Source organism: Balaenoptera acutorostrata, chromosome 3 (genome assembly GCF_949987535.1).
Source record: "Balaenoptera acutorostrata chromosome 3, mBalAcu1.1, whole genome shotgun sequence".
Classification (NCBI taxonomy): domain Eukaryota; kingdom Metazoa; phylum Chordata; class Mammalia; order Artiodactyla; family Balaenopteridae; genus Balaenoptera; species Balaenoptera acutorostrata.
The window spans coordinates 92,369,427-92,394,060 of NC_080066.1; the positions used below are offsets into that span (position 1 = coordinate 92,369,427).

At 40.9% G+C, this 24,634-nt stretch overlaps 1 protein-coding gene across 10 annotated transcripts in view; it reads right to left on the reverse strand.

The window, feature by feature from the left end:
- The window catches only part of SLC28A2 (solute carrier family 28 member 2), an 84,875-nt gene that overhangs the window by 49,522 nt on the left and 10,719 nt on the right, over positions 1 to 24,634 (reverse strand). For 2 of the 10 annotated variants that reach the window (XM_057543977.1, XM_007169690.2), the window contains exons 1-2: positions 18,740 to 18,896; positions 9,822 to 9,951 (exon numbers count right to left, since the gene is read on the reverse strand). The exons of 3 other annotated variants lie outside the window; for them this stretch is intronic. In XM_057543977.1, coding sequence (XP_057399960.1) covers positions 9,822 to 9,882 — 61 coding nt within the window. In that variant the 5' untranslated portion in view covers positions 9,883 to 9,951; positions 18,740 to 18,896. Of the gene's footprint in view, positions 1 to 9,821; positions 9,952 to 18,739; positions 18,897 to 24,634 lie in introns of those variants that run through there. 5 more of the 10 variants (XR_009007686.1, XM_007169688.2, XM_007169696.2 and 2 more) reach the window with 3 other exon arrangements.

A 24,634-nucleotide genomic window follows, 5' to 3' on the forward strand; every position in this document is an offset into this window, starting at 1 on the left:
CAAGCCATCAGCCCCTGCAGCCACCCCAGCGGTGCACCCTGAGGGGATTCAAGACAGAGAAAGAACAGGATACTGGCTCTAGATAGTTACACTGCATATCAAAGGAATAATTTCAATAAGCCCAGACTCTTGCATCTTCCCATACATAGAAAAGTGCTAAATTCAAAGTCTGGCTTTCTTTAATTAGCAGTAATCTTTTGATGTTCTGACTACCTGTTTTTTCTATTTTTTTTTTCTTTTTCAAAAACTCCTATACATCCTGGCTCTTCCCTTACCTCTTCGGAACAAGCCCTCAAAGCTATCTGAGAAGCTGTATTATCCTGGGCTTATATCCTCAGTAAGTCTAGCGAATAAATCATAATTTTCAACTTTTGGGTTGTGCATTTTTTTTTCAGTCAACACATGTCAATCGTTATATAAATAGTTTAAACATACCAAAAAATACAGAGATTGTCGGATTGGATTTAAAAAAAAAAAAAAAAGCAAGACCCAACTATATGCTGTCTATAGGAATCCATTTTAAATATAAAAACACAAAATAAAAGTAAAAGGATGGGAAAAGACATATCATGTTAACACCAAAAAAAAAAGGCTGGAATGTCTATATTAACATTAGAAAGGTAGACTTCAGAACAAAGAATATTGCCAGAGATAAAAAGGAACATTACATTAATGGAAAGGAGTCAGTTCACCAAGACTATATCACAATCCTAAATGTGTATGTGAAACCACACAACTCAGATGGGGACTTGAACACACTGTCTTTTAATTGAGGTCACACACCTGGTCTCAGGACTTAACGAAGCTCAGGTTCTTTATGTCTCATCACACAAAGAATTCAGTGAGAGACAAAGTGGTAGGTAAGAAGTGGATTTATTTAGAGAGATACACATTCCATAGACAGAATACAGTCCCTCTCAAAAGGCAAGAATGGCTTTGGGAGAAACACACTCCACAGACAGAGTGTGGGTCATCTCAGAAGGCGAGAGGCCCCACAATATGGGGTGGTTAGTTTTTATGGGCTGGGTAATTTCATAGGCTAATGAGTGGGAGGATTATTCCAACTATTTTGGGGAAGGGGAGGATATTTCCAGGAATTGAGCCACCACCCACTTTTCGACCTTTTATGGTCAGCCTTGGAACTGTCTTGGTGCTGGTAGGTGTGTCATTTAGCATGTTAATGTATTACAATGAGTGTATAATGAGGCTCAAGGTCCACTGGAAGTTGAATCTTCCACCATCTTGGACCTAGTTGGTTCTAACCAGTTTATGTCACATCTTCAACAGCTATGTCATTCTTTTAAAGGTTGTGCCCTGCCCCCTTCCCTCCTGTTTCATATGGACTAAATAATGTAGCTTCAAAGGATACAAGGCAAAAATGGATAAAAGTGAAAGGAGAAATAGGCAAGTACAAAACTATGGCTGGAGAGTTTAATACTCTTCTCTCAATAATTGATAGCATAAATAGAAAAAAATATGAGAAAACAGAAGATCTAAACAACATCATTAATTTACTTGACCTGACATATTTAAACATTTCACCTGACAAGTGCAGAATATACATTGACTTTAGGAGTATACAGAATATTCACCAAGGCAGACCATATTCTAGGGGAAAAAAAAAACCTTGGAATATTTAAAATAATTGAAATCATACAAAATATGTTCTAAGGCAATTAAGGAGTTAAACTAGGAATGTTTAACAAAAAGATACCTTGAAAGTCCCCAAATATTTGGAAATTAGACAAGATAGTTGTAAATAACCCATGACTCAAAGAAGTCACAAGGGAAATTAGAAACATTTTAATTGATCAAAATTTTAAAATATCAAAATCCGGGACTTCCCTGGTGGGGCAGTGATTAAGACTCCGTGCTCCTGATGCAGGGGGCCTCGGTTCGATCCCTAGTCAGGGAACGAGATCCCACATGCATGCCACAACTAAGACTTCACATGACGAAACTAAGGAGTCCTCATGCCACAACAAAGGAGCCCACTTGCCGCAACTAAGACCCAGCACAACCAAATAAATAAATAAATAATTTTAAAAATAAATAAATAAATAAAATAAAAATCTATGCGGGGGGGGGGGGGTACTTCCCTGGCAGTCCAGTGGTTAAGACTTCGCCTTCCAACGTAGGGGGTGCAGGTTTGATCCCTTGTCGGGGATCTAGGATCCCACATGCCTCACAGCCAAAAAACCAAAACATAAAACAGAAGCAATATTGTAACAAATTCAATAAACACTTTAAAAATGGTCCACATCAAAAAAAAAAATCTTAAATCAAAATCTATGGGATGCAACTGAAGCAGTACTTATACTAGAAAACAAACCCACAACAAGGTCTAAAATCAATTATCTAAAACGTCACCTTAAGAAACTGGAAATAGAAGAGTAAATCAAACCCAACACAGACTGAAGGAAATAATTAAGAGCAGAAAACAAGAAAAGTGAGACCAGGAGAAAAAAAATATAAAGAAGATCAATGAAATGAAAAGCTTGATTCTTTGAAAAGTACAATTAAATTGATAAGTATCTAGCTAGAATGGTGAAGGAAAAAAAGAGAAGAAACAAGTTACAAATATCAGGAGTAAGAGGGGACACCACTATAGTTCCTACATACATTAAAAAGATAATAAGGGAATAATAAAAACAACTCTATGCTCACAAATTCAAATATTTAAATGAAACAAATTCCATGAGACTCAAAACTGCCAAAGCTCACTTCAGAAGAAGTAGATTATCAGCATAGTCTTATATCTATTAAAGAATGTACACATAAAAACCTTCCAACACAGAAAACTTAGGCCCAGATGTCTTCAAATATTAAAATTCTACCAAATATCTAAGTGAGAAATAAAATATTGCCTGCCATATCTGTAAACAAAGGAATGCACAGTCATCAACGATTGCAGCCACCTCCAATGATGAGCTGGTAAGCCCTGAGGGAACTCAGGATGAGAACCTACAGGATACTGGCCCCAGATAGCTGAGGTGCATATCAAAGGAATGATTTCAGAGAGCCAGGACTCTTGCATATTCCCATAGAAAAGCGCTAAATTCCTTAACTTGAGATATCTGGTTTTCTTTAATTAACAATAATCTTTTGACTTCCGACTACCTGCCCTTTGTTGCAAAAGTCCTACATATCTGAGCTCCCCCCTCACCCTCTCGGAGCAGTTTCTCAGAGTTAATTGAGATCCTGCCTCCTGGGCTTGAAGTCCTAAGAATGTCCGCCAAACAAAACATAACTCTCAACTTTTAGGTTGTGCATTTTTTTTCAGAGGACATAAGGAAGAAATAATACCAGTTTTCATAAACTCTTCCAGACTGTAAAAGAGGAGGGAACACTGATGACTCATTTAGGAGGCCAGCAATACCCTGATACAAAAACCAGATGGTAACATAAAAAAAAAACTACAGATCAACATTCCACAGGAACATAACATGAAAAAAATCCTCAACAAAACACTAGTAAATCAAATCCAGCAATACGTAAAAAGAATAATGTATAATAACAAAGTGGAACTTATCCCAGGAATGAAAGGCTATTCAACATTTGAAAATCAATCTAATTTACCACATCAACAGACTAAAAATGAAAAGCCACATTATTACCCCCGTAGATGCAGAAAAAGGATTTAACAAAGTTCTATATTTGTTTATGATAAAAACTTATAGCAAACTAGGAATAGAGGCAACTTTTTCAATCTGATAAAGGAGGTAAACAAAAAACCCTACAACTTAGCAACATTTTTGATCATGAAAAACTAAATAAATGTTTTCTCCCTAAGATCAGGAACAAGAATGCTCTCACCACTGCCATTTAACAGCATACTGGAGGTCTAGAGAGTACAATAAGACAAGAAAAGACCTGAAAGACATATGGATTGGAAAGAAGAAAGAAAATTATCTCTACTCACAGACAATATACTTTTCTACATAGAAAATCTCAAAATATCTACAAACAAAACAAAAACAACCAGAACTTATAAGCGAGTTTAATTAGGCTACAGGATACAAGATCAATAAATAAAATCTACTGTATTTCTACATTCCAGCAATGAACAGTTGGAAACTGAATTTTAAAAAGAGTACCATTTACAAGAGCACCAAAAAACATGAAATACTTATGTTTATTTTATTTTACTTTATTTTTATTTTTATTTATTTATATTTTTATTGGAGTAAAATTGCTTTACAATGTTGTGTTAGTTTCTGCTGTACAATGAAGTGAATCAGCCATATGTATACCTATATCCCCTCCCTCTTGGACCTCCCTCCCACCCCCACCCCCATCCTGTATGCTGAAAACTATAGAACCCTGGTGAACGAAATCAAAGAAAACAAATAATTGGAGACATATTCCATGTTCATGAATTAAAAGACTCAATACTGTTAAAATGTCAATTCTTCCCAAAGATTTTAAATAAAAATTGACAAACTGATTTTAAAAGTTATATGGAGAGTCAAAGGAACTAGCATAGTCAACACAATTTTGAAAAAGAAGAACAAGATGGGAAGATTCATAGTACTTGTTTTCAAGGTTGTTATGGATTGACTGTGTCCCTCCAAAATTCATACATCAAAACCATAAGTTCCAATATGATGGTATTTGGAAATGGGGCCTTGGTGAAGTAGTTAGGGTCAGATTAGGTCATGAGAGCGCTGTCTTCATGATGGGATTAGTGGTCTTATAAAACGAGGAAAAAAGAGAAGTATCTCTTTCTGTGTAAGCACAAAGGCCATGTGAGGATGCAGTAAGAACACGGCTGATTACAAGCCAGGTAGAAAACTCTCACCATAACCTGATCATGCTAGCATCCTGATCTCAAACTTCTAGCCTCCGGAACTATGAGAATATAAATTTCTTGTTTAAGCCACCCAGTCTATGGCATTTTGTTATGGCAGCCTGAGAAGATTAAGGCAAAGGCTCATTATAAATAGACAGTAATTAAGACAGTGTGGTATCAGAGAAAGCACTGACACAGAGTTCAATGGAATAAAGAGTCCAGAAATAGACCCACAAATATATGGTGAATTGATTTTCCACAATGTTGTAAAGGCAACGCAATGTAAAAAGGATAATGTTTTCAACAAATGGCACCAGGAAAATTAGGTATCCATATGCAAAAAAGAAAAATTAATGTCAATTCATAACTTGTGCCCTATTTTAAAAGCAGCTCAAAATGGATCATAGACCGAAATCCAAAATCAGAAACTATAAAGCTTCTAGGAAAAAAAAAATAAGAGCAAACCATTGTGATCTTGGATTAGGCAAAAAATGTTTACATATAATGTCAAAAGCACAATCCATAAAAGAAAAATTAATAAGGTGGATTTCATCAAAATTAAGAACCTCTGGGGCTTCCCTGGTGGCGCAGTGGTTGAGAGTCTGCCTGCCAATGCAGGAGACACGGGTTCGACTCCTGGTCTGGGAGGATCCCACATGCCGCGGAGCGGCTGGGCCCGTGAGCCACAACTACTGAGCCTGCGCATCTGGAGCCTGTGCTCTGCAACAAGAGAGGCTGCGATGGTGAGAGGCCCACGCACCGCAATGAAGAGTGGCCCCTGCTTGCCGCAACTACAGAAAGCCCTCACACAGAAACGGAGACCCAACACAGCCATAAATAGATAAATAAATAAATAAGGTTTTCTCTCTCTAAAAAAAAAAAAAAGAACCTCTGTTTTTCAAAAGACACTATAAAGAGAATGAAAAGATACACCACAAATAGGTAGAAAACATTTGCAAATTCCATATCTGATAATGAACTTATATCCAGCATATATTTAAAACTCTCAAAACTGAATATTAAGAAAAAAACAACCAAACAACTTGATAAATGGGCAAAAGACTTAGATATTTCACCAAAGAAAATATCAGATGGCAAAAAAGCATATGGAAAGATGCTACATCATCAGTCACCAGGAAAAGGGAAATTAAAACCACAATGAGATACAACTATACACCCATTAGAATGGCTAAAACTAAAAAAAAAAGAGAGAGAGAGAAGAAAAGGAAAAGAAAGTAAAGAGAAAAATGGGGCTTCCCTGGTGTCGCAGTGGTTAAGAATCCACCTGCCAATAAAGGCAACATGGGTTCGAGCCCTGGTCTGGGATGATCCCACATGCCACAGAGCAACTAAGCCCGTGCGCCACAACTACTGAGCCTGCGCTCTAGAACCCGCAAGCCACAACTACTGAAGCCTGTGCACCTAGAGCCCGTGCTCCACAACAAGAGAAGCCACTGCAATGAAAAGCCCGCATACTGCAACAAAGAGTAGCCCTGGCTCACCACAACTAGAGAAAGCCCGTGCGCAGCTACGAAGACCCAATGCAGCCAAAAATAAAATAAATAAATTTTTTTTAAAAAGAAAAAAATGACAATACCAAGTACTGATGAGTTTGCAGAGCAACTGGAATTCTCATACACTGCTGGTGGGAATGATCTCTACAAGAGTATGCAAAAACAAAATACAAAAATCAACTATATTTCTATGTACCAAAAAAATGAATTTTAATGAAAGATACTTTACCATACAATTTTTAAAATAGTGTACCTTCAAATACTTTTCTGTCTCCACCATCTATTCTCTCTTTCTGGGACTCCAATTAGATATACATCAGGCCCTTGAAGATATTCCACAGATCTCTAATACAGTGTTCTCTCTCTCTCTCTCCTCTATGTTTCATTTCAGATAGTTTCTATTGCTATGTCTTCAAGTTCACTAATCTTTTTATCCTCAGTGTGTAAACTGCTATTAATCCCATCCAGTGTACTTTTCATTTCAGATAGTGTACTTTTTATCTCCAGAAGTTTAATTTCAAACTTATATCTTTTTTATAATTTTTTTTAATATCTTCTATTTCTCTCCTCATTAAGCTCATTACTTTCTCTACCTTCTTGAACATATTTTAATACATACGGGATGTATTAAAATACTTGTTTTAATGATTTTGTCCTCTAAATCTATCATGGGTCATTTCTTTGTTTTTTCTATTGATTGATTTTCCCCCTTGTTATGAGCCTTATTTTTATGCTTTATTACATAAAGTAAATTAAAAATTTTTTAAAGTAAGATGGTACTTTAAAGTCAGATGACAGTTAATATGAGTTTTACATAGTTGGGTGCTGTATTTTCTGTATTCCTTTAAATATTTTTGGACTTCATTCTAGGATGTAGCTAAGTTATTACTTGGAAACAGCTTGAATCTAGCAAGTCTTGTTTTTTTCTGGGTTGTTATATATAGGTCCAAAACAGCTTTTAAAGGGACTTCTCTGGCAGTTAAGACTCTGCATGTCCACTGCAGGGGGTGTGGGTTCGATCCCTGGTCAGGGAACTAAGATCCCACATGGAACTAAGATCCCACATGCCGCGTGGCCAAAACAAAAACAAAACAGCCTTTAAACTAGGACTAATTTGGCTCTATGAGGCAGTCCTTTTCTGAGAACTCTACTCACTGCCCCAAGGATTAGGAGGTCTTTCCACTTGGGTTAATAGTTTCCCAGTTCTACGTGAGCTCTGAGGATTTTTCTACCTGCTCTTTTCCAGTTCATCTTTCTCAGGCCTCATTGGTTTCCTCACATGCATGTCCTCATGAGCTTTCTATTACTCTCTCCTCCTCAGTACTCTGCCCTGTGAATTCCAGCCACCTTGAACTGAACTCTGAACTCCACGAGATCACTGGGCCCTTTCGTACTTCTCTGAGCTACGGCCTGGAAACTCTCTCCAGGCAGTAAGCTGAGACAATCATAGGGTTCATTTTATCACCCTTCTTTCAAGGATCACCATCCTGTGCTGCCTGTTGTCCAACATCTGAAAATCATTGTTCCATATATTTGGTCAGGACTTTTTAGTTGTTTAGAATGAGACAGTAAGTCTGGTCCCTGTTACTCCATCTTGGCCAGAAGTGGAACTCTCTAAGTAATATCTGAGTGCCTACTAATTGTGCTGGATGCAGCCTTAGATGCTGAGCATACAGTTGTGACCCACACAGACAAGGGTCCTGTCCTCTGGGAAGAGGCATTTTAACAAAGGCCTGTGAAGACAAGTATTGGGTTCTATAGCAGGAATGGATACAATTAAAAAGTCTTCACTTCTACCTTCCAGGACTTCCAGATCTAAAGCTGTAGCTGCAAACAATAGCAGATTACACTGGAGGGCTGAGCGGAGGGGTAGAGGTGGAGCAGACATCTATATAAAAAAATGTTGCCTGTCATTTTGTAAATAGAATGGTAGTTGGCTGTAACAAAATAGCATTAGTTTAAGAGCTAACATGGGTAACTATAGTGCCCGTTCAATAGAATCCTAAATTGAGTTAATTCATGTGAAGTACTTACTTAGCTCAATGCTCGATGGGGACTGCTTTTCTTCTCACTTCAATTCAATCTGGCAAATAATTATGGACAAACCTACAGCTCAGAGTAGTGTTTGGTGCCTTTTCTCCCACTCCTATGCAACTTCTATTATTATATTCCTATAGTCTTCTGTCCCCAGATGCAGAATTCTCTCCAGAAGAATCTCTCTTATTCAAGACCAGCTACATAATTTGTGGGGCCCAGTGTTCAATGAAAATGTGGCCCTCCTTGTTCAAAAATATTAAGAATATCCAGATTTTGACAGCAGAGTATTAAACCAAGCACAGGACCCTTCTGAGAGTGGGCCTTGTGTGACTGCCTAGGTCACACACCCATGAAACCATTCCTGCTCCTGTCTCACCTCCAGACAAATTCCAGTCTCCTCTGTGATGCCCTCAACCATCTGTTAGACAGACAGAAAGGCTCTCCAGCAGCCCAGTAACACAGTTAGCACAAACAAGCAAACCAATCAAAACACTCATCACTCCCAGCTCAAATGCATAGTGCTTCTCCTAGTGTTGTGACACAGCAGGCATTTAATAAACACTGTTGGATAATAAATAATGAAGAAGATGGAAGAAATCATGCCCTAAGGAAAGGAGCTAGAAAAGCTTTGATCACCAGGATTTTTCCGGCACCCATGCAATCTTCCCACGTGGGTTATCCCTTCTTGAGCTCTAAGGATAGATCTGCCAGGGTTCATACTGTGCTAATGTCATTTAGCAACCTTTCGAGAAAATGCAGAAAATTTGTTTAAAATGAAGAAATTATATTTAGAGGAAAGGCAGAGAACCAACAAACTGAAAATTCAACTTTCTAATCATTGGCTGAGCTAATGTTAAGTGGATATAGTATTATATTATCTTGTTACCACCTAATGAAGAGAACAGATTTGGAAATTATCCTGCTTTCAAGAGGGTGATTGAAGAAATCAAAGATCCAAGGAGAAGAACTTCTAGGCCCTCCCATTCCTCCCTTGCTCAATTCCATCTGGCCTTGGTGCCAGCCAGGGTCATAAAATAGCTGCTGTCTGGAGGGGTGGAGCAGGTTATCTTGTAGAATCTTATAGATTTTTAGAGCAAAATGGACCTTTAAGATCTTCCTATTAACCACAACTGAACTGACTGTGGGTAACGCCCGTCATCAAGCTGCAAGCAGCTGCCTGGTGAGCATGGTGTAAGGACCCTGTGCTCTGCTGGTGGTGCACTCAGGCCCTCAGTGAACCCGACAGCCTATTACACACCTTCCACTTCATGGAGATGACATCCAGTCCCTCTCTCTAACGGTGACCTTGAGAAATCTCCCCTCATTCTCCTGTCTTCCCAAAAACCTTTCCACTTAGAAGATCCACTGATGTCTCAGCACTAATTGTTCTAAACACAAAATTAGAGTTATCTTCTCAGATGCCATCTCCTCCCAAATCCCCTCTGTTACCCACTAGGTAAAGCATTCCTTTTACTTACTTTTCTCCTTCTGTCCCCCCAGTGGTGCTTTCCTCACTTGGCCCTGTGTAGAAGTAGGCATGTGTTAGAGCCAGGTATAGAGCTTGAGTTAGAGCTAGGGCCTTTGTTCCCTCTCACCAGAGAGAAGACACTGTGAAGGAGAAAACAAGACATGGAGTAGGGGGCAAAGGAAAGCATCTAAAGATCCACTTCTTCAATGTCACAAGTTTTAAAAGGGTTGACCCTGAACACCAGGCCATGTGAATTACTGGGGACAGTTAAAATGGCAGGTTTAGGGACTTCCCTAGCAGTCCAGTGGTTAATACTCCACGCTTCCAATGCAGGGGGCATGGGCTTTGATCCCTGGTTGGGGAACTAAGATCCCACATGCCCTGCAGTATGGCCAAAATATAAAGGCAGGTTTAGGGACTTCCCTGGCGGTCCAGTGGTTAAGACTCCACGCTCCCAGTGCAGGGGGTGTGGGTTTAATCCCTGGTTGGGTAACTAAGATCCCGCAGGCCGCACAGTGTGACCAAAGGGAAAAAAAAAAAAAGATCTTATTGGGACTTCCCTGGTGCCTGGTGGTCCAGTGGTTAAGACTCCGTGCTTCCATTGCAGGGGGTAGGGGTTCAATCCTCGGTCAGGGAACTAAGATCCTGCATGCTGTGTGGCATGGCCAAAAAAAAAAGTTGCTTTCAACAAGGACCTACTGTATAGCACAGAGAACTCTGTTCAATGTTACGTGGCAGCCTGGATGGGAGGGGAGGCTGGATGGGACTCCCTGGTTGGGAGTTTGGGGGAGAATGGATACATGTATATGTATGGCTGAGTCGCTTTGCTGTGTACCTGAAACTATCACAACATTGTTAATCGGCTATACCCCAATATAAAATTAAAAGTTAAAAAAAAAAACAAAGGCAAGTTTAAAGGGGTGGTGATGACTAGTGTTTTCCAAGCACCCCCTTATTTATTTATTTATTTTTAATTTATTTATTATTGGCTGTCTTGGGTCTTCGTTTCTGTGCGAGGGCTTTCTCTAGTTGCGGCAAGCGCGGGCCACTCTTCATCGCAATGCGTGGGCCTCTCACTATCGCGGCCTCTCTTGTTGCGGAGCACAGGCTCCAGACGCGCAGGCTCAGTAGTTGTGGCTCATGGGCCCAGGTGCTCCGTGGCATGTGGGATCTTCCCAGACCAGGGCACGAACCCGTGTCCCCTGCATTGGCAGGCAGATTCTCAACCACTGCGCCACCAGGGAAGCCCACCCCCTTATTTTTTAATGTCTTATACATCCAACTATGATTTATTTTTTGAAATGTTTGCCATTTTTCATGGAATTCTGCTGCTTTTTAAAATTTTGCCTATGAGAAATTTAAGGTCTTTTTCTCTCTAGCTTTGTCTCCCACACGGGTTCCTTTCAGAGTAGTGAGACACTGAATGTGTGGAGGGCGTGGAAATAGAGGGGGGAGATGATAAATCCCCTTCCGTTCCACAGGACTAGTCTTGGCCAATTGAATGACCAAGTGCTGGATAACCTGCTTTTTCAGTAAAGAGTTTCTAGAAATACCTAATTGAAAGATCAACCAAATGTTATCTCACTACAGAAAGCAGAGTGAAAATATGGTTAAATCCTAAGGAATTATAACCTCTCCGCCCTGGTGTTAAGGAATCCTATTCCTAAAGATTCTTTCCCGACACACTGTTTGTAATTTCTCTATCTCTCTGACTCTACCTCCCTTCCTCTTTCCTCTCTCTCTCTCTCTCTCTCAAACCCCTTCCTCTCTGTTTCCCACCTCTCCTACTTATACCTTGCAGTGCTTTGCCTGAGAAAGCTGTGATAGAGAGAACTCAAACAGCCTCGGGAATGCCTGCGGGGGCCTCCTCAGTCCTTGCAGAGTGGAGCTGGCGACTGAGGCAGACAGTGCTCAGGGCGTGTTTGTCACGGAGCAGGTAGCTGAGCAGTCAAGGCTTTATGATGCGAATGGATGATGCTTGTGGAGAACCCAGCGAGGCCCTGTGAGCACGCTCATGTGTTCCAGAGCTTCAGCGTTAACAACTACCTCCCACAATTAGTCTTACAGGACTATGACTAGAACCTTTATTCTCTATTTGCTGAACTTCTTGGGAGACTTTTAGCTTGGGTTTTGATTAGAAAAGTCTGACCTCTAGTATTCCTTATTGATTTATAGTTGGCCAATTATTTTCCATGGCTAAATTGTGAGGTGGACAAAGTCTAGGAAAGTTGGTGTTGGTTTCTCACTCCTGACCCTCCCCCTAGATGCTCTAACTATATGCCATTGGTAAAAGTCTATCCTTGTTTGGAAAACAAGTAATAAGAAAGTAATCCTTGGCCAAACTATTTGTTATTAACCACTTCAGGGTTTGTCTCTTTGGGTTTTTGTGTGTGTGGTTTTTGGTTTTTGGTTTTTTGGTGGGTGGGTTTTTGTTTGTTTGTTTTGTTTTGTTTTACTTTTAAGGCAGGATTAGAAAGATTTGGAGTCAGAAGCTCCATGAGCAAAGTGACCTCATGCCTTTGGGGAAAGTATTTAACTTTCTTGAATCTTGATTTCCACTTCTGCAAAATGGAAGTGATGATAAGTATATCTGCCTACAAGATTTGGAATCTGCCTACTAAATGAGAACAAAAGTAAAAGGAAAAAAACATTTGTATAAATGGTAAGATGTTCCCAAAATTTTAATAGCTGAAGTATAAAGATCCTATTATAGATCCTTTGCTTGTTTTTTAAAGCTATTTTGTTCACTTATCATATTTCAGGCATTACTCCAAGCCTGAAATGCATTTCATGCATTTTCTCATTTAATCATGACCACACACCTTTGAGGAAAGTACTGTTGCTATCCCAGTTTTCCAGATGAGGAAACTCAGGCTTAGAGAGCTGAAACAATCTGCCAAAGTCCCAAAGTAAGCAAATGACAGAGCTGAGTTTGAGCCCAGAGTCCTTGCTCTTAAACATGCCTCTCTACTGCTCATCCTGCCCTAGCCTCCCATGTCTTCCTCCTCTCTTCCTATTTTCTTTTTTTTTGGCCTCACCGCACGGTGTGTGGGATCTTAATTCCCCAACCAGGGATTGAACCCGCGTCCCCTGCATTGGAAGCGCAGAGTCTTAGCCACTGGACCGCCAGGGAAGTCCTTCTCTTCCTATTTTCATGCCACTCATCCTTTAAGATCCAACATAGATGAATCCCCCTTTTCCTGAAAGTCTTTGGACTCTATTTCAGTCCCCAGTGAATTCACTGTCCTCTTTTATTGCCTGAGCTACTCATGTGTCAATCACGTGGCATCATTTATATTTTTCTCTAATATTGCTGTTTGTTATAATGTTGTCTTAAATTGTAGTCCAGAGGGAAAAAAGTTTGTATAAAAGTAGCAGTAGAATTCCTCATTGAGAATTGTGGGGTTTTGGGGGGGGGTTTTTTATTTTGGTTTTTTTTTTTTTAGCAAATTATCTTGATTGGCTCTTTGGCTATGAAGCTCCGTTAGAGCAAAGATCCCAGCACCTAGCACATAAAAGTTCTGTAAAATTTATTTATTGAAAAAAATAGAAGCTCCTAGGATATGTGCCTGGATTGTCTGGAGCAAAGGAAAGTGAGAATGTGTGTTATTTGAGAAATGTAAAAGCACTTAGCATAGTGCCTGGTACAAAGTAAGCATTCAATAGATGGTGTGTCTATTTTGTCCTACATAAGTAATATAGCATGAATTATTGGACCAACCTAGGAGGAGCAGGTAGAAGACGGCAGAAGAAGGAAATGGAGCAATAGGGTGGTTGCTGGGTCTCTACGTAAAAAGCGGGCCAGTGAGGTCTTTTCAGGGGCAATTAGGGAAAGGGACATTTAACATTTGCTGTACTGAGCTAGAACTTCACCTTCCTTCCCTCAAGTCTTCAGTAAAATCTGCTACACATACAGCTCGGTGCCAGTGATGCTTGGAGAATTCAGAAAGCCAGATGGTGTTCAGGGCTGCTGGGGTGGAGGTGGGGGCAGGGATATGATATTGAAAAAAAAAAGGCAGCCCATCCAGCAAAGTTAGAAAATTCATCAGAAGTGTTCAAACAGAGCCAGAGACAACAAGGAGAGGGGCCCCAAGAATTCTCAGAAAGATTGGGAATGATGGTGATTATTCTCACTCTACAGGAGATGTGGGTTCAAGACAATTTTATTTAAATATTAAAGGATGGGTGTTCCCAGTAGGTCAGAAGACTTTGGGGACATCCAAGTGGCTAACACTTCAGTCACATGTATACTGTTATCACTTGGTTTAAGTTATATCCCCTTAGCTGTATTGTAACCTATTTGGGATAGGAACTATGACAAGGTGTTGCACTGAATCTGTATGGCTTTTTTTCCTTGCATGAATTACATTCCTGTACATTGACACACTGGATCCTGGCAATAACTCTTTGAAATAGTATGGCAAGTATCAGTGTATATCCCCTATCTTCATAATAGGAGAATGCAGCCTTAGTGGTGACTGCCTGGGAGGTCTTGCTTAAGCTTGGCACCCAGGCACCACGGGCCCAGTCCAGACACTGATGAGGTTTTGTCAAGCTCCACGTCAGAGCACTGAATGAGCTCAGTGGAACCTGACAGAGGCCTTTAGGGGGAGAGAGAAAAGGCTCACACAAAGCATGTCCTCATGTGATTACCAAAAACTCAGTTATTATTAATAAAAATAGTTAACCTTGGGGCTTCCCTGGTGGCGCAGTGGTTGAGAGTCTGCCTGCCAATGCAGGGGACACGGGTTCGAGCCCTGGTCTGGGAGGATCCCACATGCCGCGGAGCAACTGGGCCCATGAGCCACAATTACTGAGCCTGCGTGTCTGGAGCCTGTGCTCCGCAACGAGAGAGGCCGCGATAGTGAGAGGCCCGCGCACCGCGATGAGGAGTGGCCCCCACTTGCCGCAACTAGAGAAGGCCCTCGCACAGAAACAAAGACGCAACACAGCCATAAATAAATAAATAAATAATTTTAAAAAAAAATCATTCCTTTAAAAAAAAAAAAAATAGTTAACCTTTATGGAGAGCTTACTTGGTTCCAAGCTCTGAGCCAAGGGCCTTTCTTGCATTATCTCACTGAATCCTCCCAACCCCCTCCAAGATAATTACTGCCTTTTTTTAAAAAATAAATTTACTTATTTATTTTTGGCTGTGTTGGGTCTTCGTTGCTGCACGTGGGCTTTCTCCAGTTGCCACGAGCTGGGGGGACTACTCTTCGTTGCAGTGCGCGGGCTTCTCATTGCGGTGGCTTCTCTTGTTGTGGAGCACGGGCTCTAGGCACGCGGGCTTCAGTAGTTGTGGCACGCAGACTCAGTAGTTGTGGCACACAGGCTCAGTAGTTGTGGTACACAGGCTTAGTTGCTCCGTGGCATGAGGGATCTTCCCGGACCAGGGCTTGAACCTGTGTCCGCTGCATTGGCAGGCGGATTCTTAACCACTGTGCCACCAGGGAAGTCCGATAGTTACTGCTTTTTAAAACCCCTATTTTATAAAAACTAGGACTTAAGAGAGGTTAAGCAACTTGCCCAACTTCTGTTAAGTGGAAATCTTAGTTTTGAATCCAGACAGTTGGGTATTTCTCAAGGAGAATCACAAACTCCTAATCGGTAGGTTCCAAAATTGCCTTGTCTTCCCTAATCAGAGGGTGCTGATAGGGGCATTGTAGCTGGAGCACTGATTCACCCCTCAGTTCACATCTCCTCAGGAAGCTGCTCCAGTTACTGATAAAGCCTTCCACAAGCAGTGTTGCAATGAAGATAAGTATAATGGCATTCTCCTTAAGGGAATTAAGGCAATTCTGACAGTAGGGAAGGGCAGCTGGGCTGCGCAAGCTTTGAAGTCTGCAAACTCCGCCTGTGATTCAGTCTATACGTCAAGTTCTCAAGAACTTTTCCAGTCCTGTTGACTCCATGGCCTAAAAGAGTGGGACCTGCCTGTGAGAAAGATGGAACAGAGTGGTTGCTACCATCTCCTCGCTTCACTCCTCTCCTCTCCACCTCCACAAGCCTTTCCAAGGAAACCATTGTCCATATCACCTGAGAGGAGGGGGAAATGGGGTCCAACCTGGGTCAGACGGGGGTGTAGAGAGGAGGGGCCATGTCTGAGACATGCACTAAGGACAGCACAGATAAACAGGAAGTCAGCAAAGAGAGTCTTTGGAGGTAAAGCCCCCTCTCTCTTTTTCCTTTTCTCCATCCTCTGTCTTCCTCCTCTCCAGCCTGATCAAAATCTGTCCTCAGGAAAAGATCTGAGATTGGCTGCTTCCCTGGGAACCAAAGTCAGGAAGTAACCATGTAGTTTCTGTGCTCTGTAAAGGGCTTTGAAGAATTGGTGAGCAAATGAGGGAGGCAGACTTTGTCTGATTCAGGATTATTTCCCCAGTGCCTAGATCATTGCCTGGCTCTTTAGTTGTTGACTAAATGAATATTGGAGGCCAGGGAGTCCTTCTCAAGACACTAAAATTGAACACCTATTGGCCCCAGGCTGTGGACCTGTGGGCCACAGGTGTTAGAGCTTCTGAGCAAACGAACTTCTGATGCTGAGAGATAGGCAGCAGAATGTGCGAAGCGAACACTAAATACTGTATCGCTACACGTACCCAGGGTGCCCTTCAGCTCCTAGCAGAGATTTATAAGCCTCACCCCTGCCTCTAATCCCTGCTTCCAAAATAGTAGAATGCTGGCTCTACCATTGGAGGACATGCCCCCAACTTTCTGGGCACAGAGCAAGGGGTCTGGATTAAGCCTTCCCTGCTGCTAATGTGCTGAACTGTGTCCCTCCCCCTCACCCCCCACCAAATTCATATGTTGAACCCCTAAACCTTAATGTGACTATATTTATAGTAAGGAAGTAATTAAGGTTTAATGAGGTCATAAGGGCAGGGCCCTAATCCAATAAGATTAGCGTTCTTATAAGAAGAGACACCAGAGTGGTCACTCTCTCTCCACCATGTGAGGACAAAGCAAAAAGGTGGCCATCTGCAAGTCAGGAACGGAGTCCTCGCCAGAAAATAAATTGGCCAGCACACATAAATTTCTGTTGTTTAGCCACCCAGTCTATGGTATTTTGTTATGACAACCTGAGCAGAACAAGACACCTGCTTCCTCTATAATGCTTCAAGATTTATGCTCAGAGAGGTTCCAATGAGCAGACATACCTTCTAGGCCCACTCTTACCCGAGCCAAATTTCTTCCTGTTATACATCTTTTATTCCACATAAATGGACACAACACTGCTTTTTCTCACACTCCATTTCTCCTTCGCCACATCTTATATATTAAGTCACAAATGAGGCAGATTCTGCAGGACAAGAATGCTTTGAAGATCCAGGTATACTATGAAGCCCTGGTGGTACAGAGAGTCTTCTCTCTTAGTCTGTCTTGGTCTCAGGGTCTCAGCATCAAGGAGGTGGGCTGGGCTTAAGATGTCTCCATTAATTCTGGACCTATACTTCCTGGTTTCAAACCCAGGCTCTGCTACTTACTGGCAATGAGGCACAGAGCATGTTTGAAATAAGGATGTTAACAGTACCTATCTGAAAGGGGTTTTGTGAGGATTAAATCTAAAAAAAAGAAAAAAAAAGATGTCTCCATTAAAATGATCATGTTACTTTGGGGTAGGAGGATAATATTTTTAACACCCTTCAACAACTTTGAAGGTCAGCTGGCTCCTTCTGAAGGGAGCTGGATAAACAGATATACTTAATTGGAGGAAAGAAGGTTCAAGAGCCCTGGGAGGGAAAGCTTAGGAACCAGAGCTGGTGTCTACAAGAATGTGAAGCTAAAATCAGCAAACCAGGTTTGCTTACTTGATAGTTTTTCCCCTATTTCCCAGAAGATAGAAAACTACAATAAAGCACTTGATGCTGGCAAAGCATAATCCTCAGCAAAGGTTAATAAACAATTATAAAGCATTTAAGATAAGACCTTAAATGATTAACTGATTATCTTGGAAATTAAAGAACAGGGCCCCAGGGTATGGGACCTGATTAGAAAGTTATATATATATATGTGAGGGGGGGGCCAGGGTAGGAAGAGGGTAGCAGGAGGGCACTCTATTAGAACAGGCTGAAGGGGAAGGGGAGGAGTATGTAAGTTGGCCAGAGACAGGAGGTGGGAGAACTCTGTTGACTGACAACTGTACCTATATCACTGCCATGTCTTGGGGTAGCCATAATCCTGGACATTAATCACAAAGACTACTGCCCTTTCCAAACTGATACACAACCAACTGCTTAGGAGGGGGGCTAAAAAGAGACCATTGGAAAAATAAGGGTTTTTCTATGAAATCGTTAAGAAGTGTTATCAGACTTATTTTCTGCATATTTTGCAATCCCAACCTTCTGCCTCATTAAAATGTTGGGCCTTTGCAACCCTGGAAATGTCTTAGGGTGAGTCACCAGCTGTTCTGTAGAATTTCAAGATACTCTGTTGTCGGGAGGAATGAAGATGGCAGAGTAGAACGACGTGCTCTCACTCCCTCTTGTGAGAACACCAGAATCACAACTATCTGCTGGACAATCATCGACAGGAAGACACTGGTACTCACCAAAAAAGATACCCCACATCCAAAGACAAAGGAGAAGCCACAATGACACAGTAGGATGGGCGCAATCACAGTAAAATCAAATCCCATAACTGCCACGTGGGTGACTCACAGACTGGAGAACACTTATACCACAGAAGTCCACACACTGGAGTGAAGGTTCTGAGCCCCACGTCAGGCTTCCCAGCCTGGGGGTCTGGCAACTGGAGGAGGAATTCCTAGAGAATCAGACTTTATAGGCTAGCGGGATTTGATTGCAGGACTTCGACAGGACTGGGGGAAACAGAGACCCCACTCTTGGAGGGCACACACAAAGTAGTGTGCGCATCGGGACCCAGGGGAAGGAGCAGTGACCCCAAGGGAGACTGAACCAGACCTACCTGCTAGTGTTGGAAGGTCTCTTGCAGAGGCGGGGGGTGGCTGTGGCTCACCGTGGGGACAAGGACACTGGCAGCAGAAGTTCTGGGAAGTACTCCTTGGCGTGAGCCCTCCCAGAGTCTGTCATTAGCCCCACCAAAGAGCCCAGGTAGGCTTCAGTGTTGGGTTGCCTCAGGCCAAAAAACCAACAGGGAGGGAACCCAGCCCCACCCATTAACAGTCAAGTGGATTAAAGTTTTACTGAGCTCTGCCCACCAGAGCAACAGTCAGCTCTACCCACCACTAGTCCCTCCCATCAGGAAATTTCCACAAGCCTCTTAGATAGCCTCATCCACCAGAGGGCAGACAGCAGAAGCAAGAAGAACTACATTCCTGCAGCTTGTGGGAAAAAAACCACATTCACAGAAAGATAGACAAGATGAAAAGGCAGAGGGCTATGTACCAGATGAAGGAACAAGATAAAACCCCAGAAAAACAACTAAATGAAGTGGAGATAGGAAGCCTTCCAGAAAAAGAATTCAGAATAATGAAGTGAAGATGATCCAGGACCTCGGAAAAAGAATGGAGGCAAAGATCAAGAAGATGCAAGAAATGTTTAACAAAGACCCAGAAGAATTAAAGAACAAACAGAGATGAACAATACAATAACTGAAATGAAAACTACACTAGAAGGAATCAATAGCAGAATAACTGAGGCAGGAGAACGGATAAGTGACCTGGAAGACAAAATGGTGGAATTCACTGCTGCAGAACAGAATAAAGAAAAAAGAAAGAAAAGAAATGAAGACAGCCTTAGACACCTCTGGGACAACTTTAACGCAACAATATTTGCATTATAGGGGTCCCAGAAGGAGAAGAGAGAGAGAAAGGACCAGAGAAAATATTTGAAGAGATTATAGTCGAAAACTTCCCTAACATGGGAAAGGAAATAGCCACCCAAGTCCAGGAAGCGCAGAGAGTCCCATACAGGATAAACCCAAGGAGAAGCACGCCGAGACACATAGAAATCAAATGGCAAAAATTAAAGACAAAGAAAAATTATTGAAAGCAGCAAGGGAAAAACAACAAATAACATACAAGTGAACGCCCATAAGGTTAACAGCTGATTTCTCAGCAGAAACTCTACAAGCCAGAAGGAAGTGGCATGATATACTTGAAGTGATGAAACGGAAGAACCTACAACCAAGATTACTCTACCGAGCAAGGATCTCATTCAGATTCGATGGAGAAATCAAAAGCTTTACAGAGAAGCAAAAGCTAAGAGAATTGACCACCACCAAACTAGCTCTACAACAAATGCTAAAGGAACTTCTCTAAGTGGGAAACATGAGAAGAAAAGGACCTACAAAAGCAAACCCAAAACAATTAAGAAAATGGTCATAGGAACATATATATCAATAATTACCTTAAACGTGAATGGATTAAATGCTCCAACCAAAAGACACAGGCATGCTGAATGGATACAAAAACAAGACCCATATATATGCTGTCTACAAGAGACTCACTTCAGACCTAGGGACACACACAGACTGAAAGTGAGGGGATAGAAAAAGATATTCCATGCAAATGGAAATCAAAACAAAGCTGGAGTAGCAATACTCATATCAGATAAAACAGACTTTAAAATAAAGAATGTTACAAGACACAAGGAAGGACACTACACAATGATCAAGGGATCAATCCAAGAAGAAGATATAACAATTATAAATACATATGCACCTAACATAGGAGCACCTCAATACATAAGGCAACTGCTAACAGCTATAAGAGCGGAAATCAACAGTAACACAATAATAGTGGGGGACTTTAACACCTCACTTACACCAATGGACAGATCATCCAAGATGAAAATAAAGAAAGAAACAGAAGCTTTAAATGACACAACAGACCAGATAGATTTCATTGATATTTATAGGACATTCCATCCAAAAACAGCAGATTACAATTTCTTCTCAAGTGCGTACGGAACATTCTCCAGGATAGATCACACCTTGGGTCACAAATCAAGCCTCAGTAAATTTAAGAAAATTGAAATCATATCAAGCATCTTTTCTGACCACAACGCTATAAGATTAGAAATGAATTACAAGGAAAAAAACGTAAAAAACACAAACACATGGAGGCTAAACAATACGTTACTAAATAACCAAGAGATCACTGAAGAAATCAAAGACGAAATCAAAAAATACCTAGAGACAAATGACAATGAAAACACGACAATCCAAAAACTATGGGATGCAGCAAAAGCAGTTCTAAGAGGGAAGTTTATAGCTATACAAGTCTACCTCAAGAAACAAGAAAAACCTCAAATAAACAATCTAACCTTACACCGAAAGGAACTAGAGAAAGAAGAACAAACAAAACCCAAAGTTAGCAGATGGAAAGAAATCATAAAGATCAGAGCAGAAATAAATGAAATAGAAAAATAAAACAATAGCAAAGATCAATAAAACTAAAAGCTGGTTCTCTGAGAAGATAAACAAAATTGATAAACCATTAGCCAGACTCATCAAGAAAAAGAGGGAGAGGACTCAAACCAATAAAATTAGAAATGAAAAAGGAGAAGTTAAAACAGACATGGCAGAAATACAAAGCATCCTAAGAGACTACTACAAGCAACTCTATGCCAAAGAAATGGACAACCTGGAAGAAATGAACAAATTCTTAGAAAGGTATAGCCTTCTAAGACTGAACCAGGAAGAAATAGAAAATATGAACAGACCAATCACAAGTAATGAAATTCAAACTGTGATTAAAAATCTTCCAGCAAACAAAAGTCCAGAACCAGATGGCTTCACAGGTGAGTTCCATCAAACATTTAGAGAAGACTTAACACCCATCCTTCTCAAACTCTTCCAAAAAATTGCGGAGGAAGGAACACTCCCAAACTCATTCTATGAGGCCACCATTGCCCTGATACCAAAACCAGACAAAGATACTACAAAAAAAGAAAATTACAGACCAATATCACTGATGAATATAGATGCAAAAATCCTCAACAAAATACTAGCAAACAGAATCCAGCAGCACATTAAAAGGACCATACACCATGATCAAGTGGGATTTATCCCAGGGATGCAAGGATTCTTCAATATACGCAAATCAATCAATGTGATACACCATATTAACAAACTGAAGAATAAAAACCATATGATCATCTCAATAGATGCAGAAAAAGCTTTTGACAAAATTCCACACCCATTTATGATAAAAACTCTCCAGAAAGTGGGCACAGAGGGAACCTACCTCAACATAATAAAGGCCATATACGACACACCCACAGCAAACATCATTCTCAATGGTGAAAAACTGAAAGCATTTCTTCTAAGATCAGGAAAAAGACAAGGATGTCCACTCTCACCACTATTATTCAACATAGTTTTGGAAGTCCTAGCCACGGCAATCAGAGAAGAAAAAGAAATAAAAGGAATCCAAATCGGAAAAGAAGAAGTAAAGCTGTCACTGTGTGCAGATGACATGATACTATACATAGAGAATCCTAAAAATGCCACCAGAAAACTACTAGAGCTAATCAATGAATTTGGTAAAGGTGCAGGATACAAAATTAATGCACAGAAATCTCTTGCATTCCTATACACTAATGATGAAAAATCTGAAAGAGAAATTAAGGAAACACTCCCACTTACCACTGCAACAAAAAGAATAAAATACCTAGGAATAAAGCTACCTAGGGAGACAAAAGACCTGTATGCAGAAAACTATAAGATACTGATGAAAGCAATTAAAGATGATACCAACAGATGGAGAGATATACCATGTTCTTGGATTGGAAGAATCAATATGGTGAAAATGACTATACTACCCAAAGCAATCTACAGATTCAATGCAATCCCTATCAAATTACCAATGGCATTTTTTATGGAACTAGAACAAAAAATCTTAAAATTTGTATGGAGACACAAAAGACCCCGAATAGCCAAAGCAGTCTTGAGGGAAAAAAACGGAGCTGGAGGAATCAGACTCCCTGACTTCAGACTATACTACAAAGCTGCAGTTATCAAGACAATATGGTACTGGCACAAAAACAGAAACACAGATCAATGGAACAGTATAGAAAGCCCAGAGATAAACCCACGTACCTATGGTCAACTAATCTATGACAAAGGAGGCAAGGATATACAATGGAGAAAAGACATCCTCTTCAATAAGTGGTGCTGGGAAAACTCGACAGCTACATGTAAAAGAATGAAATTAGAACACTCCCTAACACCATACACAAAAATAAACTCAAAATGGATTCGAGACCTAAACGTAAGACCGGACACTGTAAAACTCTTAGAGGAAAACATAGGAAGAACACTCTTTGACATAAATCACAGCAAGATCTTTTTTGATCCACCTCCTAGAGTAATGGAAATAAAAACAAAAATAAACAAATGGGACCTTGTGGTGGCCCCCAAGCTGTAAGCTTATTCAGCTTTCTGCTTTCCGGAGAACTGCTTGTCTCTTTCTTGGTATGCACTCCTGACGCTGCGGTATTGAGCGTAAAAAAGGAAAATGGCTTGCGGCCAGTTTCGTTCCAGGTGCCTGCTCTGGATCTAAGAGCCCCTGGTTGTTCCCCAGAAGAAGGACGTGCTGCCCTGAGGGGGAAGTCTGTATCTCCAAAGAATGGCCCATAAGGCATGCTGACGCATAGATAGTGGCGACAGAATTATGTGGAAATACAAGGTTTACTGATTTATTGTCTAATATTCATTCCATACTAAACCTATATATACATTCATGCTCTTTGAATAAACTTGCCTTGCAACCATCAGTTGTCTTGGCCCTTCTGATCCCATACTGGTGCTTTTCAGTTCCTTACCCCTCACCGCCAGGAACTTCTAGCTTTCTGCAGCCGGTCTGCGGCAGGACCTAACGAAACTTCAAAGCTTTTGCACAGCAAAGGAAACCATAAGCAAGACGAAAAGACAATCCTCAGAATGGGAGAAAATATTTGCAAACGAATCAATGGACAAAGGATTAATCTCCAAAATATATAAACAGCTCATTCAGCTCAATATTAAAGAAACAAACCCCCCAATCCAAAAATGGGCAGAAGATCTAAATAGACGTTTCTCCAAAGAAGACATACAGTCGGCCACGAAGCACATGAAAAGATGCTCAACATCACTAATTATTAGAGAAATGCAAATCAAAACTACAATGAGGTATCACCTCACACCAGTTAGAATGGGCATCATCAGAAAATCTACAAACAACAAATGCTGGAGAGGGTGTGGAGAAAAGGGAACCCTCTTGCACTGTTGGTGGGAATGTAAATTGATACAGCCACTATGGAGAACAATATGGAGGTTCCTTAAAAAACTAAAAATAGAATTACCATATGACCCAGCAATCCCACTACTGGGCATATACCCAGAGAAAACCGTAATTCAAAATGACACATGCACCCGAATGTTCATTGCAGCACTATTTACAATAGCCAGGTCATGGAAGCAACCTAAATGCCCATCAACAGACGAATGGATAAAGAAGTTGTGGTACATATATACAATGGAATATTACTCAGCCATAAAAAGGAACGAAATTGGGTCATTTGTTGAGATGTGGATGGATCTAGATACTGTCATACAGAGTGAAGTAAGTCAGAAAGAGACAAACAAATATTGTATATTAACGCATGTATGTGGAACCTAGAAAAATGGTACAGATGAGCCAGTTTGCAGGGCAGAAGTTGAGACACAGATGTAGAGAACAGACATATGGACACCAAGGGGGGAAAACTGCGGTGGGGTGGGGATGGTGGTGTGCTGAATTGGGCGATTGGGATTGACTTGTATACACTGATGTGTATAAAATTGATGACTAATAAGAACCTGCAGTATAAAAAAACAAACAAACAAAACAACTAATACTAAACTTTCATTGGGTTA